The sequence below is a fragment of the Chiloscyllium plagiosum genome, unplaced genomic scaffold, assembly GCF_037043375.1.
Source record: "Chiloscyllium plagiosum isolate Xiang-an unplaced genomic scaffold, Cpla_swu_hap1 HiC_scaffold_47, whole genome shotgun sequence".
Lineage (NCBI taxonomy): Eukaryota > Metazoa > Chordata > Chondrichthyes > Orectolobiformes > Hemiscylliidae > Chiloscyllium > Chiloscyllium plagiosum.
This window is the reverse complement of record NW_028270185.1, coordinates 3,073,688-3,094,234: the sequence shown is the minus strand read 5'-3', so window position 1 is coordinate 3,094,234 and position 20,547 is coordinate 3,073,688. Positions and strand designations below refer to the sequence as shown.

At 54.1% G+C, this 20,547-nt stretch overlaps 1 protein-coding gene across 1 annotated transcript in view; it reads right to left on the bottom strand.

The window, feature by feature from the left end:
* The window catches only part of LOC122542678 (EH domain-containing protein 2-like), a 56,771-nt gene that overhangs the window by 16,329 nt on the left and 19,895 nt on the right, over nt 1–20,547 (bottom strand). Inside the window, exon 3 of the mRNA XM_087984024.1 lies at nt 10,048–10,460. Within this exon, the coding sequence (XP_087840150.1) occupies nt 10,048–10,460 (413 nt within the window). The remainder of the gene's footprint in view (nt 1–10,047; nt 10,461–20,547) is intronic.

Below are 20,547 nucleotides of genomic sequence, written 5' to 3'. Positions count from 1 at the left end.
TTATATAGGGTCTTACAGCATGGAAACAGACCCTTCGGCCCAACCAGTCCGTACTGACCATGTTCCCAAACTAAACTAGTCCCACCTGCCTGCTCCCAGCCCATATCCCTCTAAACCCTTCCTATTCATATACCCATCCAAATGCCTTTTAAATTGTAATTGTATCAGCCTCCACCACTTCCTCTGGCAGCTCATTCCACACACGCACCACCCTCTGTGTGAAATAGTTGCCCCTTAGGTCTCTTTTATATCTTTCCCCTCTCACCCTAAACCTATGCCCTCTAGTTCTGGACTCCCCACCCCAGGGAAAAGACTTTGTCTATTTACCCTATCTATACCCTTCATAATTTTGTAAACCTCTATAGGTCACTCCTCAGCCTCCGACGCGCCAGGGAAAACAGCCCCAGCCTGTTCAGCCTCTCCCTGTAGCTCAGATCCTTCAAACCTGGCAACATCCTTGTAAATCTTTTCTGAACTTGTTCAAGTTTAACAATATTTGCCCTTTGGCAGTGTTCTAAGAGTGGCCTAACCAACATCCTGTATAGCTGCAACATAACCTCCCAACTCCTACACTCAATGCACTGACCAATAAAGGTAAGCATACCAATCGCCTTCTTCAGTAGGAGGAAGTGAGGGCTGCAGATGCTGGAGATCAGAGCTGAAAATGTGTGACGCTGCAAAAGCACAGCAGTTCAGGCAGCATCTGAGGAGCAGGAGAATCGACATTTTGGGCATAAGCTCTTCATCAGGAATGTGAGGGGGGGAAGGGGGCTGAGAGATAAATAGGAGAGTGGGGTTGATGTAGCTGGGAAGGCGATAGATAGGTGCAAATGGGGATATAGTAATAGGTCAGAGGGAAGGATGGAGCGGATAGATGGGAACGACGATGGACAGATAAGACAGGTCAAGAGAGCGGTGCCAGGTTGAAGGGTTGGATCTGGAAGAGGTAGGGAGAGGGGAGATAGGGAAACTGGTGAAGCCTTCTTGAGTATTCTATCTACCTGCAACTACACTTTCAGGCAGCAATGAACCTGTGTGTGTGTGTGTGAGTGTGTCTGCATGTGTGTGTGAGAGTCTGTGTGAGTATGTGTGAGTGTGTGTGTGTGAGTGTGTCTGTGTGAGTATGTGTGAGTGTGTGTGTGTGAGTGTGTCTGTGTGAGTATGTGTGAGTGTGTGTGTGAGTGTGTCTGCATGTGTGTGTGAGAGTCTGTGTGAGTGTGTGTGTGTGAGTGTGAGTGTGAGTGTGTAAGTGTGAGTGTGTGTGTGAGTGTGTGTGTGTGTCTGCATGTGTGTGAGAGTGTGTGTGTGTGTGAGTGTGTGTGTCTGTGTGAGTGTGTGTGTGTGTGTGAGTGTGTCTGCACGTGTGTGTGTGAGTCTGTGTGTGTGTGAGTGTGTGTGTGTCTGCATGTGTGTGAGAGTGTGTGTGTGTGTGAGTGTGTGTGTCTGTGTGAGTGTGTGTGTGTGTGTGAGTGTGTGTGTGTGTGAGTGTGTCTGCATGTGTGTGTGTGAGTCTGTGTGAGTGTGTGTGTGTGTGTGTCTGCATGTGTGTGTGAGAGTCTGTGTGTGTGTGTGTCTGTGTGAGTGTGTGTGTGTGTCTGTGAGTGTGTCTGTGTGAGTATGTGTGTGTGTGTGTTTGTGAGTGTGTCTGCATGTGTGTGTGAGAGTCTGTGTGAGTGTGTGTGTGTTTGTGAGTGTGTCTGCATGTGTGTGTGAGAGTCTGTGTGAGTGTGTGAGTGTGTGAGTGTGAGTGTGAGTGTGTGTGTGTTGGAGATGGGACCAAACTGGGCTGTGAATGCCACCCTGTGGTCAAGCATCACCTCTGCACTGACATTTGAAGGCAATACCCTTGGGTCAGATTGGGAGGGTGAGACAGGTAGGTGGGAGGTGGGGATGATGGGTGGGGGTGTGATGGGTGTGGGTTACGGGTGGGGGTGATGGGTGACAGGTGGAGGGTATGGGTGATGGGTGTGGGCTGTGGGGGTGATGGATGGGGGTGGAGGTGGTAGGTGGATGTGATGGGTGGAGGGTATGCGCGACGGGTGGGGGGTTTGGATCATGGGTGTGGGTGATAGGTGGGGGGTTTGGGTGATGGGTGTGGGTGATAGGTGGGGGGTTTGGGTGATGGGTGTGGGTGATGGATGGGGGTGATAGGTGGGGAATGTGGGTGATGGGTGTGGGGTGGGGTGATGGGTAGGGGGTGTGGGTGAGGGGTGTAGGGTGGGGTGATGGGTGGGGGCGATGGAAGGAAGGTTTGGGTGACAGGTGGGGTGTGGGTGATGGGTGTCAGCTGTGGGGGTGATGGGTAGGGAGTGTGGGTGATGGTTTGTGGGGGGTGGGGATGATGAGTGGCGGGTTTTGGGTGTTATTTTTAAACGATGAAACCCGTCCTTTCAAAGCTGTGTACCTCGAAGATCCCAACTTGATCTTAACCTGGTATTAAAATGTTGAGTTTGTCAGAAAGAGTTCTCAGTACCTGGACAGTCAGAGGGACAGAAAATTAAAACAACACTGTGCATTAACTAACAGGAGATCTCTGTGTCTAACATAAATAAACAGGATTGAGTTTAATCAGGAGAGATATGTTTGTGTTGGCTTCTTACTTGCTGTCAATTGTAAGCAGGATCTGCGCTATTTAAAGGCAATGTGTATACACAGACAGTGGGTCACACATAAAACAAAGGCCATGTTAAGGTCTGTGGGAGGTCAATTGGTTTGTTGTGTGAATGGCTGAGAGGGCTCTGTCCCTGAAGGGACAGCTCAGAGCTTCTTAAAACAAACCATGTTTCTGCTTATCATCACCGAGACAGCACCGCACTGTCGGAGGGTCAGTGCTGAGGGAGTGCAGCACTGTCGGAGGGTCAGTGCTGAGGGAGCGCCGCACTGTCGGAGGGTCAGTGCTGAGGGAGTGCAGCACTGTCGGAGGGTCAGTGCTGAGGGAGCGCCGCACTGTCGGAGGGTCAGTGCTGAGGGAGTGCTGCACTGTCGGAGGGTCAGTGCTGAGGGAGCGCTGCACTGTCGGAGGGTCAGTGCTGAGGGAGTGCCGCACTGTCGGAGGGTCAGTGCTGAGGGAGCGCCGCACTGTCGGAGGGTCAGTGCTGAGGAAGTGCCGCACTGTCAGAGGGTCAGTGCTGAGGGAGTGCCGCACTGTCGGAGGGTCAATGCTGAGGGAGTGCCGCACTGTCGGAGGGTCAGTGCTGAGGGAGTGCCGCACTGTCGGAAGGTCAGTGCTGAGGCAGTGCCGCACTGTCGGAGGGTCAGTGATGAGGGAGTGCCGCACTGTCGGAGGGTCAGTGCTGAGGGAGCGCCGCACTGTCGGACGGTCAGTGCTGAGGGAGTGGTCACTGTCGGAGGGTCAGTGCTGAGGGAGTGCCGCACTGTCGGAGGGTCAGTGCTGAGGGAGTGCAGCACTGTCAGAGGGTCAGTGCTGAGGGAGTGCCGCACTGTCGGAGGGTCAGTGCTGAGGGAGTGCTGCACTGTCGGAGAGTCAGTACTGAGGGAGTGCCGCACTGTCGGAGGGTCAGTACTGAGGAAGTGCCGCACTGTCGGAGAGTCAGTGCTGAGGGAGTGCTGCACTGTCGGAGGGTCAGTGCTGAGGGAGAGCCGCACTGTCGGAGGGTCAGTGCTGTGGGAGTGCCGCACTGTCGGAGGGTCAGTGCTGAGGGAGCGCCGCACTGTCGGAGGGTCAGTGCTGAGGGAGTGCCGCACTGTCGGAGGGTCAGTGCTGTGGGAGTGCCGCACTGTCGGAGGGTCAGTGCTGAGGGAGCGCCGCACTGTCGGAGGGTCAGTGCTGAGGGAGTGGTCACTGTCGGAGGGTCAGTGCTGAGGGAGCGCCGCACTGTCGGAGGGTCAGTGCCGAGGGAGTGCCGCACTGTCGGAGGGTCAGTGCTGAGGGAGTGGTCACTGTCGGAGGGTCAGTGCTGAGGCAGTGCCGCACTGTCGGAGGGTCAGTGCTGAGGGAGTGCCGCACTGTCGGAGGGTCAGTGCTGAGGGAGCGCCGCACTGTCGGAGGGTCAGTGCTGAGGGAGTGGTCACTGTCGGAGGGTCAGTGCTGAGGCAGTGCCGCACTGTCGGAGGGTCAGTGATGAGGGAGTGCCGCACTGTCGGAGGGTCAGTGCTGAGGGAGCGCCGCACTGTCGGACGGTCAGTGCTGAGGGAGTGGTCACTGTCGGAGGGTCAGTGCTGAGGGAGTGCCGCACTGTCGGAGGGTCAGTGCTGAGGGAGTGCAGCACTGTCAGAGGGTCAGTGCTGAGGGAGTGCCGCACTGTCGGAGGGTCAGTGCTGAGGGAGTGCTGCACTGTCGGAGAGTCAGTACTGAGGAAGTGCCGCACTGTCGGAGAGTCAGTGCTGAGGGAGTGCTGCACTGTCAGAGGGTCAGTGCTGAGGGAGTGCCGCACTGTCGGAGAGTCAGTACTGAGGGAGTGCCGCACTGTCGGAGGGTCAGTGCTGTGGGAGTGCCGCACTGTCGGAGGGTCAGTGCTGAGGGAGCGCCGCACTGTCGGAGGGTCAGTGCTGAGGGAGTGGTCACTGTCGGAGGGTCAGTGCTGAGGGAGCGCCGCACTGTCGGAGGGTCAGTGCCGAGGGAGTGCCGCACTGTCGGAGGGTCAGTGCTGAGGGAGTGGTCACTGTCGGAGGGTCAGTGCTGAGGCAGTGCCGCACTGTCGGAGGGTCAGTGCTGAGGGAGTGCCGCACTGTCGGAGGGTCAGTGCTGAGGGAGCGCCGCACTGTCGGAGGGTCAGTGCTGAGGGAGTGGTCACTGTCGGAGGGTCAGTGCTGAGGGAGTGCCGCACTGTCGGAGGGTCAGTGCTGAGGGAGTGCAGCACTGTCGGACGGTCAGTGCTGAGGGAGTGCAGCACTGTCGGAGGGTCAGTGCTGAGGGAGTGGGCACTGTCGGAGGGTCAGTGCTGAGGGAGTAGGCACTGTCGGAGGGTCAGTGCTGAGGGAGTGCCGCACTGTCGGAGGGTCAGTGCTGAGGGAGTGCTGCACTGTCGGAGAGTCAGTACTGAGGGAGTGCTGCACTGTCAGAGGGTCAGTGCTGAGGGAGTGCCGCACTGTCGGAGGGTCAGTGCTGAGGGAGTGGTCACTGTCGGAGGGTCAGTGCTGAGGGAGTGCAGCACTGTCGGACGGTCAGTGCTGAGGGAGTGCCGCACTGTCGGAGGGTCAGTGCTGTGGGAGTGCCGCACTGTCGGAGGGTCAGTGCTGAGGGAGTGCTGCACTGTCGGAGGGTCAGTGCTGAGGGAGTGCCGCACTGTCGGGGAGTCAGTACTGAGGGAGTGCCGCACTGTCGGAGGGTCAGTGCTGTGGGAGTGCCGCACTGTCGGAGGGTCAGTGCTGAGGGAATGCCGCACTGTCGGAGGGTCAGTGCTGAGGGAGTGCCACACTGTCGGAGGGTTAGTGCTGAGGGAGTGCCGCACTGTCGGAGAGTCAGTACTGAAGGAGTGCCGCACTGTCAGATGGTCAGCACCGAGACAGCGCCGCATTGTTGGAAGGTCAGTGCTGAGGGAGCGCCGCACTGTCAGAGGGTCAGCACCGAGACAGCGCCGCATTGTTGGAAGGTCAGTGCTGAGGGAGTGCCGCACTGTCAGAGGTGCCACCTTAGACCTTATAACTTGGCCCTGACTGCCCTATTAACCATCCAGAAGGGGAGCAGTGGGAAATCCAGCAGTCATGGGCAGGGCTGATATTTGTCCTCGTGCATCGTCTTGTGTCTGACTGTGGGATGTCACTTTGCATAAACTGGCTCATTGGAAGGAGTTGTTTCTTGCTGATGGTCATCTAAAAGAACCGATGTAAGGGACATGCATTTCACAATGTCAGCAAGTCCCTCAGCACCTTACAGCCGAGGAAGGAATCTTTGTTTAATGTGAAGTTGCCTGGATATTGCAGGAAACTAGGCAACCAACCTGTGCACAGCAAGATGGTGAAAAGACCCACCCTGCACTGACTCCCAGTTCAGCAGCATTTCGATTTTAAAATTCTCATCCCTGCTTTCAAATCTCTCCATGGCCTTGCCCTTCCCTATCTCTGGAATCTCCTCCCTTCCGGGATCTCTCTGAATTCCTCTAATTCTGGCGTCATGCCCATCATTGATTTTCCATGCTCCAACGCTGACAGCCACACTGTGATCTCAACCTCTCCATCTCTCTGTCTCTGTCTCTCTCCTCAAGGACTATCTGTGCGGTTAGATACAGAGTAAAGCTCCCTCTACACTGTCCCCCATCAAACACTCCCAGGACAGGGACAGCACAGGGTTAGATACAGAGTAAAGCTCCCTCTACACTGTCCCCATTAAACACTCCCAGGGCAGGGACAGCAAGGGGTTAGATACAGAGTAAAGCTCCCTCTACACTCTCCCCATCAAACACTCCCAGGACAGGGACAGCACGGGATTAGATAAAGAGTAAAACTCCCTCTACACTGTCCCTATCAAACACTCCCAGGGCAAAGACAGCACGGGTTTTGGTACAGAGTAAAGCTCCCTGTACTCTGTTCCCCATCAAACACTCCCAGGGCAGGGACAGCACGGGGTTTGGTACAGAGTAAAGCTCCCTCTACACTGTCCCTATCAAACACTCCCAGGACAGGGACAGCAAGGGGTTAGATACAGAGTAAAGCTCCCTCTACACTGTCCCCATCAAACACTCCCAGGGCAGGGACAGCACGGGGTTTGGTACAGAGTAAAGCTCCCTCTACACTGTCCCTATCAAACACTCCCAGGACAGGGACAGCAAGGGGTTAGATACAGAGTAAAGCTCCCTCTACACTGTCCCCATCAAACACTCCCAGGGCAGGGACAGCAAGGGGTTAGATACAGAGTAAAGCTCCCTCTACACTGTCCCTATCAAACACTCCCAGGACAGGGACAGCATGGACATTAGGTAATCAAAGATTGGCCATGGCCCAAACTGGGCAATACTGGGACAATGGAGCTGTGAGTCAATCTGTTTTGCCTAATGAGTGTTGACCGTGGTGAGGAAGCTGACATCATCATGACTGTGTTCTACCCTCACCCAGACCCTTCACTGGGCAGAGGGCTGGGGCCCATGCAAACTCCAACCTTCAGGGATTGTAACCAGATGGACCTCATAGAATCAGAGCTTCCTGATTGGGGCTGTTAACCTGGTCCAATCAGGGAGCCCCGACTGACAGATAGAAACAGGAGGGTAGGGGGTTCTATTCACTCTGAGAGCTGGCTCTGAGGGAACTGGGTCAGGGTCAGGGTCAGGAACTCCCCCTATGTAATTAAAGGGGAACTTGGTGATGGGACATCAGCCTCTGAGGAGTTAATTCTGAGCCTGATTACGTTTCAGGGGGTGGGATAAGGAATGGACTGGGGGCTGTGCCCAGGGGAAGTGGAACAGTGTGAGACTGAGCTGAGGCCAGTTTGGTGTCTCCGGGGTGGGGAGACGTGATGGAAACTGATTGAAATCTGACCCAGGCCTGAGCTGAGCAGTGGAGCTGCCAATGAGGGTGAGGTAAAAAGGAAGTCACTAAGACACACAAATATCCAGGTCAAAAAGTCAAACATTCACGCCAAACATGGGACTGCCATTCAGAGATCCATCCTACTGTCTCCACCTTCTCAAAGCCGGCCAGTTATTCAACTAGGGTGTGCTTCATATTCCGTTCCATTCCTGTCCTCACTCTCGGTTAACACATCCTGCATTTCCATGACGAGGAGGGGAGGTGAGAGGGGTCACAGGCCATCGCTGAGGAGCCACATCGCTGGTTCATTTGTGAAACTCCCATCACTCAGGGACTGATTCCGAAACAGCACAAAACCATAGCAAAGATATTCTGAATGTTTGAGATTTTAAACAAATCTCTTTCAGATACTGAGTCAAGAGAAGGTAAAGTTGAGTTTCACCAGAGACACATGACCCTCACGGTGCAGTGCTGAGAGAGCACCGCACTGTCGGAGGGTCAGTGCTGAGGGAGTGCCGCACTGTCGGAGGGTCAGTGCTGAGGGAGTGCCGCATTGTCGGAGGGTCAGTGCTGAGGGAGAGCCGCACTGTCAAGGGTCAGTGCTGAGGGAGAGCCGCACTGTCAGAGGGTCAGTGCTGAAGGAGAGCCGCACTGTCAGAGGGTCAGTGCTGAAGGAGAGCCGCACTGTCGGAGGGTCAGTGCTGAGGGAGTGCCGCACTGTCGGAGGGTCAGTGCTGAGGGAGTGCCGCACTGTCGGAGGGTCAGTGCTGAGGGAGTGCCGCACAGTCGGAGGGTCAGTGCTGAGGGAGTGCCGCACTGTCAGAGGGTCAGTGCTGAGGGAGTGCCACACTGTCGGAGGGTCAGCGCAGAAGGAGAGGGCACTGTTGGAGGGTCAGTGCTGAGGGAGTGCCGCACTGTCAGAGGGTCAGTGCTGAGGGAGTGCCACACTGTCGGAGGGTCAGCGCAGAAGGAGAGGGCACTGTTGGAGGGTCAGTGCTGAGGGAGTGCCGCACTGTCGGAGGGTCAGTGCTGAGGGAGCGCCGCACTGTCCGAGGGTCAGTGCTGAGGGAGTGCCGCACTGTTGGAGGGTCAGTGCTGAGGGAGTGCCGCACTGTCAAGGGTCAGTGCTGAGGGAATGCCACACTGTCAGAGGGTCAGTGCTGAGGGAGCGCCGCACTGTCGGAGGGTCTGTGCTGAGGGAGCACCGCACTGTCGGAGGGTCAGTGCTGAGGGAGAGGGCACTGTTGGAGGGTCAGTGCTGAGGGAGTGCCACACTGTCGGAGGGTCAGTGCTGAGGGAGTGCCGCACTGTCGGAGGGTCAGTGCTGAGGGAGTGCCACACTGTCGGATGGTCAGTGCTGAGGGAGAGGGCACTGTTGGAGGGTCAGTGCTGAGGGAGCGCCGCACTGTCAGAGGGTCAGTGCTGAGGGAGTGCCTCACTGTCAGAGGGTCAGTACTGAGGGAGTGCCACACTGTTGGAGGGTCAGTGCTGAGGGAGTGCCACACTGTCGGAGGGTCAGTGCTGAGGGAGAGGGCACTGTTGGAGGGTCAGTGCTGAGGGAGCGCCGCACTGTCGGAGGGTCAGTGCTGAGGGAGTGCCGCACTGTCAGAGGGTCAGTGCTGAGGGAGTGCCACACTGTTGGAGGGTCAGTGCTGAGGGAGTGCCGCACTGTCGGAGGGTCAGTGCTGAGGGAGTGCCGCACTGTCAGAGGATCAGTGCTGAGGGAGTGCCGCACTGTCGGAGGGTCAGTGCTGAGGGAGTGCCGCACTGTTCGAGGGTCAGTGCTGAGGGAGCGCCGCACTGTCGGAGGGTCAGTGCTGAGGGAGTGCCGCACTGTCAGAGGGTCAGTACTGAGGGAGTGCCACACTGTTGGAGGGTCAGTGCTGAGGGAGTGCCATACTGTCGGAGGGTCAGTGCTGAGGGAGAGGGCACTGTTGGAGTGTCAGTGCTGAGGGAGTGCCACACTGTCGGAGGGTCAGTGCTGAGGGAGTGCCGCACTGTCGGAGGGTCAGTGCTGAGGGAGTGCCGCACTGTCGGAGGGTCAGTGCTGAGGGAGTGCCGCACTGTCGGAGGGTCTATTAAAGACCTTATCTAACCGAGCTGTCATGTGAGCTGTTGGGGAAACACCCAATGTCACTGTTGCAAGGAAGTGAGGGGTATTTTTGACAATATTTTTCTTTCAATCAATATCAACAAACAATGACCTGGTCATTATCAGTTTGCTGTGTTAGGAATCCCTCTGTATCAACTGGAAATGCTCCAACATTAATGGGATCAGTCGCAAAAATTCATCAAGAATTTTAAAAATCCTGTGACATGGATTATGTCTGACCCAATGTGAAAGGCAACTATTCAGACTTGAATCTATGTTGGTTTGTCTGTTCCCTCGACGTACTGAGATAAACAAAGAGTGTTCCTGTGCACAACCATTAAACACAAAACCAGCTCCAACCGAGGATACTGACCCACTGGACAGTACTTGCCCAGGAAGAGGGGCTGCTGGATTTCTAACTACACTGATCCGTGTTGAGAGCAGAAAGGAGCTCAGTATTGATGCGATATATTTACCCAATCCTGCGATGCCCCCCCCCCCCCCCCTTGCCAAACAGTAGAGTGTCCTCTTACCCTCACGAGCCGGGCTCTCTTCACCAGGTCATTCAGCTTCCGCAGGGCAGCGTTCCGAGGCAGGTTCTGCAGATCCAGGAACAGATCCTGCTCCTCCAGCTCAAAGAGCTTCCGGTTCTCGGAGATGAGGAGGGGTTCGGACCAGAAGGAGCCGATGTAGACCCTCATGACCTCGGGCGTGTTGATGACTTTACCGAGTGACCACATCAGGGCCCCGTAGACCCGCATCAGCTGCTGGGTGTCCACCTGGTCGGCTTTGTTCAGCACCACTCGGATCTTGTCCTCGTTCCCCTTCAGCGCCCGGATCGCTTCCGAGAATTCATCCGAGATCTCCAGTTTGTGGGCATCGAACAGGAGGATGATGCGATCCACTCGCTGGGCAAACCACTGCAGTACAGCAGCAAGGTCATAACCTGCAGGGCAGAAGGTGATACCTTTATAATGGTGTCCCCTCACATAACAGTACACACCTCTGGCCTCCAGGCCTCGAGATAGCGGCACTACCACTGCATCGTAACTGCCTTCCATAACTATTCAAAGACATTTTCCAAAGGGGGCTGATCAGAGTCACACCATTGGAGCAGCTGGGACTTCCCCGGTGGCTCAGTGGTTAGCTCTGCTGCCTCCCAATGCCAGGGACCTGGGTTCGATTCCAGCCTCAGGCGACTGACTGTGTGGAGTTTGCACGTTCTCCCCGTGTCTGCGGGGGTTTCCTCCGGGTGCCCCGGTTTCCTCCCACGGTCCAAACACATGCAGGTGAGGGGGGATTGGCCGTGGGAAATTGCCTGCAGTGTTCAGGGATGTGCAGGCTGGGAGGTTAGCCATGGGAAATGCAGGATTACAGGGACAGGGTGGGATGGTGCACAGAGGGTGGGTGCAGGCTCATCGGGCTGAATAGCCTCTATTTGCATTGTGAGGATTCAAAGATTCTAACATAACCTGGACCTCCAATCCCACTGCACCACAAGGACATCTTGTAGACTACAGCATGTCAATGCTTTATCTAAATACCTTCTCAATTGTCTTTCAGCCTCGAGCACCCTCCCAGTGCTCACCAAAACATTTTCTTCAATTCTCTAAAAACATCCTGCTCCTTCCCTTAAAACTGTGCCACCCCCGGTTACTGATTCCTCCACTAATGGCAAATGTTCCTCCCTATCTGTGGCCCTCGGCATTTTATACAGCTCCATCAGACTCACCCTCAGTTTTGTCCACGCAAAGGAAAACAGTGACCTGGTCTCCCCTGATCCACAGCGAAGGCCATTCGACACATAATCGTCATTAATGACCCAATGGGGACTTCAGGGGAGCCTCTTCACTCAGAGAGTGGGGCACTCACTCCCTCAGGGAAGACTGAATCGTGACAATATATTTACAGGAGGGGGATCAGGAGGGGGAGGTGGGTAAGGAAGGAGAAAAGGAGGTGATATGGGCTGAGGAGGAGGCTCATGTGGAGCTGGAACACCAGAAAAGTGGACAGACGGGCTGAATGGCCTGTGGCTGTGCTATTAATCTTTATAAAAGGTTGCTTACTGAGCACACAGGATGACGCCAATATCAGAGCGCAGTGCAGCCTCTCGCAGGCATCCTGGGTCATCGCTGAGGGAGTGCCGCACTGTCGGAGGGTCAGTGCTGAGGGAGGGGGCACTGTCGGAGGGTCAGTGCTGAGGGAGTGCTGCACTGTCGGAGGATCAGTGCTGAGGGAGTGCTGCACTGTCGGAGGATCAGTGCTGAGGGAGTGCCGCACGGTCGGAGGGTCAGTGCTGAGGGAGTGCTGCACTGTCGGAGGATCAGTGCTGAGGGAGTGCCGCACTGTTGGAGAGTCAGTGCTGAGGGAGAGGGCACTGACGGAGGGTCAGTGCAGAGGCAGTGCAGCACTGTCGGAGGGTCAGTGCTGAGGGAGTGCCGCACTGTCGGAGGGTCGGTGCTGAGGGAGTGGGTACTGTCGGAGGGTCAGTGCTAAGGGAGTGGGCACTGTCGGAGGGTCAGTGCTAAGGGAGTGCCGCACTGTCGGAGGGTCAGTGCTGAGGGAGTGCCGCACTGTTGGAGAGTCGGTGCTGAGGGAGTGGGTACTGTCGGAGGGTCAGTGCTGAGGGAGCGCCGCACTGTCGGAGGGTCAGTGCTGAGGGAGCGCCGCACTGTCGGAGAGTCAGTGCTGAGGGAGTGCTGCACTGTCGGAGGGTCAGTGCTGAGGGAGCGCCGCACTGTGGGAGGATCAGTGCTGAGGGTGTGCCGCACTGTCGGAGAGTCAGTGCTGAGGGAGTGCCGCACTGTCAGGGGGTCAGTACTGAGGGAGTGCTGCACTGTCAGGGGGTCAGTGCTGAGGGAGCGCCGCACTGTCGGAGAGTCAGTGCTGAGGGAGCGCCGCACTGTCGGAGGGTCAGTGCTGAGGGAGCGCCGCACTGTGGGAGGATCAGTGCTGAGGGTGTGCCGCACTGTCGGAGAGTCAGTGCTGAGGGAGTGCCGCACTGTCAGGGGGTCAGTACTGAGGGAGTGCTGCACTGTCAGGGGGTCAGTGCTGAGGGAGCGCCGCACTGTCGGAGGGTCAGTGCTGAGGGATGGCCCCACTGTCGGAGGGTCAGTGCTGAGGGAGCGCCGCACTGTCGGAGGGTCGGTGCTGAGGGAGTGGGCACTGTTGGCGGTGGTGGTTTGCCAATGAGACATTAACCCTCGCTCTGCCCTCTTGGGTGGGTGGGTTGGGGGGGAGGGGGGATGGGAAACTCTACCTGGGGTGGGGGGGGGATGGGGGTGGGGGAGTGGGGGATGGGATACTCTACCTGGCTGCTCTCCCTGACAAGGCAGTCCATGCCTCTCAACCAACAGATATGCTCTCTGCTGCAACGGGATCCTGCTGTGCCACCATCTTCCCAAAAACCGCCCCTCCCCCACGCCCACCCCAGTTGCCAAACCGACGGAGACATCCTGCAGATTGTGGAAATTGTTTCGGGGATGGGCTTGTCTCTCTCTCTCTCTGGGTGGGAGGGACGGGGCCAGGAATGAATCTCACTAAAAGATGGGTTTCTGCTGACACAGGATCTGAATCCGCTGAAGCCTAAAACTGAACTGCGTCCAGGAAACCGACCCGCCCATTGTCAGCGGTAACACACCGAGCCCCACACAGCTCCATAAAAGGCTGCGCTGGGAGCTGCTTTCGAAACAACAGACTCGCAGAAACAAGCCTTTAGGCTTTCTCCAGAGCTCTGCCCCAGGGAGAGGGTGGTGCAGCTGTAACAGATCCAGGATAAACTCTCCCCGAATACCTTCAGCAGAAACTAAGCAACAAATGTTTGCAAACACACCGACATCCAAAGCCGAACAACAGTCTCAATCACTCGGTATTGGTGCTGTCGAGGTCTGAGCTGTAGGGAGAGACTGAACAGGCTGACACTATTCCCCTGGAGCGTCGCAGGCTGAGGGGTGATCTTATAAAGATTTATAAATCAGGAGGGGCACGGATAGAGTGAACAGACAAAGTCTTCTCCCTGGGGTGGGGGTGTCCAGAACTACAGGGCATAGGTTTAGGGTGAGAGGGGAAAGATATAAAAGAGACCAAAGGGGCAACTTTTTCACGCAGAGGGCGGTGGAATAAAGTGCCAGACAAAGTGGTGGATGCAGACACAGGGACAATGTTAAGGGGCAGGATCGTGAATAGAAACGGTTTGGAGGGATATGGGCCAATCGCAGGCGGGTGTGACTCGGTTAGTTTGGAAATAGGTCAACACGGACGAGAACCGGGGTCACTCTGTCAGGGTACGGGATGGACCAGGGGTCACTCTGTCAGGGTATGGGACAGACCAGGGGTCACTCTGTCAGGGTACGGGATGGACCAGGGGTCACTCTGTTTGGGTACGGGACAGACCAGGGGTCACTCTGTCAGGGTACGGGATAGACCAGGGGTCACTCTGTCAGGGTACGGGACGGACCAGGGGTCACTCTGTCAGGGTACGGGATGGACCAGGGGTCACTCTGTCAGGGTATGGGATGGACCAGGGGTCACTCTGTTTGGGTACGGGACAGACCAGGGGTCACTCTGTCAGGGTACAGGATGGACCAGGGGTCACCCTGTCAGGGTATGGGATAGACCAGGGGTCACTCTGTCAGGGTACGGGACAGACCAGGGGTCACTCAGTCAGGGTACGGGATAGACCAGGGGTCACTCTGTCAGGGTACGGGATAGACCAGGGGTCACTCTGTCAGGATACGGGATAGACCAGGGGTCACTCTGTTTGGGTATGGGATGGACCAGGGGTCACTCTGTTTGGGTACGGGACAGACCAGGGGTCACTCTGTCAGGGTATGGGATGGACCAGGGGTCACTCTGTTTGGGTACGGGACAGACCAGGGGTCACTCTGTCAGGGTACAGGATGGACCAGGGGTCACCCTGTCAGGGTACGGGATAGACAAGGGGTCACTCTGTCAGGGTACGAGGTGGCCATTTTTGGACTGAGATGGGGAGAGATACTCGGAAGAGGGTGATGGACCTGAGGAATTCTGAACCGTAGACGGTATCGGAGACCAGCTCACTGAATACCTTTTCAAAAACAGACCGGTTTCTCAATGTGGAAGATGTCAGGGGGTTGGGAAGAGTGTGGAGGGATGGTGTTGAAATAGAGGATCAGCCATGAGCTCAATGAATGGTGGAGCAGGCTCGAAGGGCTGAATGGCTCCTCCTGCTCCGAGTTTCTATCTTTGTATTAATACCTTTCCCTTTAGGCTTTGACTTTACTCTTGGATTTGCATCTTCCCAAATCTAATCCTTGGAAAAGTCTGAGGCCTTCTCGCTGTCACTGGTCATGGGGTTGGTAAGGGCACCCAGCAGCGTTCAGGTGGAAACCATCTGACTGTTACAGATCCCACCCTCCCCAGGACTAGTGCCAGTGTCCCCCCCCCCCCATGAACCGAAGCCCACTTCTCTGACTGTGGCCTTTACCACACCCTCATCCCTCTCCTCTGATGGACTGGTGCCAGTGTGCACTGGGCTGAGGTCATCAACCAGTGCTTATGAACCTTTGGGGTCCTGACAGGGTCAATCTCAGTCTGGCTCCTCCCTGTGACAGTCATATCTACATGGCCCATGATGACCCACTGGACATTCCTCTCCAACCAATGTCCCAAACCCTGGCGATGGGCAGGAACATTCCCACCTGGATGTACACGTGACTCCAGACCCACAGTGACGTGGTTCAAGGGCAAACAAATAATGTCCATGTCAACAACACCCACAGCTCCTGGAGAGAACATGACAAAGGATATCAGGAGCCAGCAAAGTCATATCCTTCACCATTAGGATCTCGGACCAGAATCCTCCTCTGAAGAAGGGTCACTGGACCCAAAACGTTGAGTCTGTTTTCTCTCTCTGCAGATGCTGCCAGACCTGCTGAGTCCCTCCAGCACTATCGGATTTTGTCTCGGATTTCCAGCATCTGCAGTTCTTTATCTTCTTTTCCCGTCTGACATCATCAGGCTGGGTGAGAGCCGAAAGCAGACTGCAATATTAGCCCATGACCTTACACGATAAAGGTGCTGTTCAATAGGGAGCCAGTGGGGGGTCAGTGGGTGCACGGAGGAAGGGCAATCAGGTGGGGAGTTCCTGCACTTAGGGGACGGGACGGTGTCAAGAGTTTGAGCTATAGGGAGAGGCTGAACAGGCTGGGGCTGTTTTCCCTGGAGTGTCGGAGGCTGAGGGGTGACCTTATAGAGGTTTATAAAATTATGAGGGGGATGGATAGGATAAATAGACAAAGTCTTTTCCCTGGGGTGGGGAGTCCAGTACTAGAGGGCATAGGTTTAGGGTGAGGGGGGAAAGATATAAAAGAGACCTAAAAGGCAACTTTTTCACGCAGAGGGTGGTACGTGTTTGGAATGAGCTGCCAGAGGATGTGGTGGAGACTGGTACAATTGCAACATTTAAGAGGTATTTGGATGGGTATATGCATAGGAAGGGTTTGGAGGGATATGGGCCGGATGTTGGCAAATGGGACTAGATTGGGTTGGGATATCTGGTTGGCATGGACGGGTTGGACTGAAGGGTCTGTTTCCGTGCTGTACATCTCTATGACTCTAAGTCTCACACAGGGAAGCTCACACCTTCAATATATTATTTGGGCCAACATGACACCAATTGTTAAAGTTCACTTGAGAATGAAACTTTTTTTAAAAATTTGCAATTTACATATGAAAGAAACTGAAACCAATGTGGTCATTCTAAAAGATGAGAAACTTAACAAACAATCCAGGTCTTTTTCAATATATAATTTCAGTTACATCCCACTGTAAACTTTTGTTATAAATTCTGTGTCTTACTATCTTATACTCCACAAACACCTGACGATGGAGCAGTGCTCCGAAAGCTAGTGCTTCCAAATAAACCTGTTGGACTATAACCTGGTGTTGTGCGGTTTTGAACTAAGTGAGATGTCAGTCAGGAGAGTATTCAAACTGACAGAGTCATGTTCCAGATCCTCCCCAGCACAGGAGGCTGGTCCTTGGTAAATCCACAGCAGCGGAGACCTGCTGGCTCGTTGACAGGTGGAGTGTCTGAATATATCCTTCCAGACTCCAACCAGGCTGCCAGCCAAGGTGAGGTTAGACAGACAGGTAATTTATCAAGTAGATGGACAACATTACAGGGCATCCTACAGAATTTATAGCCTGGAAAAAGGCCAGTCAGCCTATCCACTCCATGCTGGTTTTTATGCTCTACATTAGCCACCTCCCTTTACCTATTCATCTCGTAGTATCATGCTGATGCTCTCCCCTTTCATGGGTTTATCCAGCTTCCACTTAAATGTATCGATACTATTCACTTTGACCTCTCCCTGTGGAAGCAAGTCCCACATTCTTCCCATTTGTTGGAGAAAGAGATTTCTCTTGAATTCCCCGTTGGATTTATTTGTGATGGTCTGATATTGATGACCCCTAACGCTTGCCTCCCAAAACTCTGCTTCAGTTAGTCAGGGCATTGGTGAGGCCACATCTTGAACAGTGTGAGCAGTCTTGGTCTTCTTATTGAAGGAACTATGTAAATACACTGGAGGTGGTTCAGAGGGGGTTTACTGGATTGATCTCTGGAAGGAGGGGTTGTTTGATGGGGAAAGATTGGACAGACTGGGCCTGTCCCCACTGGGGGTTACAGAGTGAGGGGGTGATCTGATTGAAGTGTATCAGATCCTGAATGGTCTGGGACATGGTGGCTGGGGAAAGGATGGTCCCTCTGGTGGGTCAGTCTGGAACTGGGGGCCACTGATTAAAATGAGGGGTCACCCTTGGATAGGGCGAATAGCCAATGTCTTTTCCCCAGGGTAGGGAAGTCCAGAACTAAAGGGCATAGGTTTGGGGTAAGAGGGGAAAAGAGTTAAAAGGGACCTGAGGGGCAACTTTTTCACATAGAGTGTGTGGAATGAGCTGGTGGAGGCTGGTGCAATTACAACATTTAAAAGGCATCTGGATGGGGACATGAATAGGAAGGGTTTGGAGGGATATGGGCCAAGTGCTGGCAAATGCGACTGGATTAAGTTAGGATATCTTTTTTGGCATGGACGGGTTGGACCAAAGGGTCTGTTTCTGTGCTGTACAGCTCGATGACAGATGAGCAGAAACGTTTTTCTTTCAGAAGGTTGAGAGTCTTTCGAACTGTCAGCCTCAGAAGGAGTCATTAGGACCGAGGTGGATAGATGGGAAGTGAAAGGGAGTAAAGGGAGGTCAGGAGGTTGAAACATAAACACTTCTGCCTTGAAGGGATTGCATGGTGAAGTAGATTTGAGGGGCTGAATGGCCTACTTCTACTGCTATTTTGTACGTTTGCCTGTAAGCAGAGACACCAGCTGACAGAGGCTGCTGGTTCTATGGTCCATCCCAAATCCTATAGGGACACCCTGCAGATCCCACCTACTCTCAGCATAAACTGGGACCTTCACGAACTAACCGCCCCATTTGTACCTCAGCCCAGCATTCACTGCGCAAGGGACTCTGGGGTCAAAGGTGACATGCTAGTGTTGTAAATTAGGGAACTTCTGAGGTTTTCCCTGACACAGTGGCTCAGTGGTTAGCACTGCTGCCTCACAGCACCAGGGACCCAGGTTCGATTCTAGCCTTGGGCGACTGTCTGTGTGGAGTCTGCACATTCTCCCCATGTCTGCATGGGTTTTCTCCCACAGTCCAAAAGGTACAGTTAGTAAGTTTGCAGATGACACCAAACTTGAAGGTGAAGTGGACAGCGAAGAGGGTTACCTCAGATTACAACAGGATATGGACCAGATGGGCCAATGGGCTGAGAAGTGGCAGATGGAGTTTAATTCAGATAAATGAGAGGTGCTGCATTTTGGGAAAGCAGATCTTAGCAGGACTTATACACTTAATGGTAAGGTCCTAGGGAGTGTTGCTTAACAAAGAGACCATGGAGTGCAGGTTCATAGCTCTTTGAAAGGGGAGTCGCAGGTAGATAGGATAGTGAAGAAGGCGTTTGGTATGCTTTCCTTTATTGGTCAGAGTATTGAGTACAGGAGTTGGGAGGTCATGTTGCGGCTGTACAGGACATTGGTTAGGCCACTGTTGGATATTGTGTGCAATTCTGGTCTCCTTCCTATCGGAAAGATGTTGTGAAACTTGAAAGGGTTCAGAAAAGATTTACAAGGATGTTGCCAGGGTTGGAGGATCTGAGCTACAGGGAGAGGCTGAACAGGCTGGGGCTGTTTTCCCTGGAGCATCGGAGGCTGAGGGGTGACCTTATAGAGGTTTATACAATAATGAGGGGCAGGGATAGGATAAATAGGCAAAGTCTTTTCCCTGAGATGGGGGAATCCAGAACTAGAGGGCATAGGTTTAGGGTGAGAGGGGAAAGATATAAAAGAGACCTAAGGGACAACTTTTTCACACAGAGGGTGGTACGTGTATGGAATGAGCTGCCAGAGGAAGTGGTGGAGGCTGGTACAATTGCAACATTTAAGAGGCATTTGGATGGGTATATGAATAGGAAGGGTTTGGAGGGATATGGGCCGGGTGCTGGCAGGTGGGACTAGATTGGGTTGGGATATCTGATCGGCATGGACGGGTTGGATCGAAGGGTCTGTTTCCTTGCTGTACATCTCTATGACTCTGTGTGCAGGTTAAGGTAGGATTGACTGTGCTAAAGTTTCCAGGAATGTGTAGGCTGGGTGGGTTAGCCAAGGTAAATGCACGGATGGGGTGGGTCTGGGCAGGATGCTCTTTGTAGAGTTGGTGTGGACTCAATGGGCAGAATGGCCTGCTTCCACAGATTCTATGACACACCCGGAGGAGCCTGGGGCAAGTTCAGCTTTGTCCGAGCAAACCACAGGCACTCGCTCTCCAAATTCCTCAGTGCAAGTTCCAACAATGTCCCTCTCTGACTGATAATTCTGCTGCAGACTTTTAAGATCAAATGTCCCAGGTCCTGATTATTCTGTCAGTAGATGTCAAGCTGGAAAAACACAGCAGGTCAGAAAGCTTCCGAACAGCAGGAAAGTCAATATTTCGGGGGGGTGCTGTTCCACCTTCACATCTAAAGTCTTTTCCCTGGGGTGGGGGAGTCCAGAACTAGAGGGCATAGGTTTAGGGTGAGAGGGGAAAGATATGAAAGAGACCTAAGGGGCAACCTTTTCACACAGAGGGTGGTGTGTGTGTGGAATGAGCTGCCAGAGGAAGTGATGGAGGTTGGTACAATTGCAACGATTAAAGGGTATCTGGATGGGTATATGAATAGGAAGGGATTGGAGGGATATGGGCCAGATGCTGGCAGGTGGGACTAGATTGGGTTGGGATTTCTGGTCGGCATGGACGGGTTGGGCCGAAGGGTCTATTTCCGTGCTGCACATCTCTATGACTCTATGACTATATTGTCTCTGGTTTCCAGTATCTGCAGTCCTTACTGCTCTCCAAGTCACTGAATATTGTGTGGCAGACTACAGAAGGGATAGCAAGGAGAGCATTAATTGTTTGGAATACTGAAAGCTCAATGATCTCATTAAAGAGTTTAAGCAGATGGAGGAACACAAAGCCATGGAAAACAAACACTCAACATGAGATTAGAATCTTTCAGTAACATTACTTCCCCCCAAAAAAGGTTTCCGCTGTTTATTATGCACACAGGATACACTGAACAAAGCTCACAGTTTCTAACTGCAAATACAAACATCCAGGTTCTTTAGAATTTCAGGGTTTGATGGATCTCTCCCATCACCTGGACCTGGCTCCCAATGACAGCTGATCAAAAACACACTGAGCACCAGCAGTGATCGCATCCCACGGGCTAATGGGCTTTTGATAAAAGGACCACAGGAGACAAGCTGTGTTCCAGGCCTCGCCACCTTTGCTATCCCAGAGAGGGGGCATCTCAGTCATAGAGCTGTACAGCACGGAAACACACCCTTCGGTCCAACCCATCCATATGCCCATCCCAACCCAATGTAGTCCCACCTGCCAGCACCCGGCCCATATCCCTCCAAATCCTTCCTAAGCATATACCCATCCAGATGCCTCTTAAA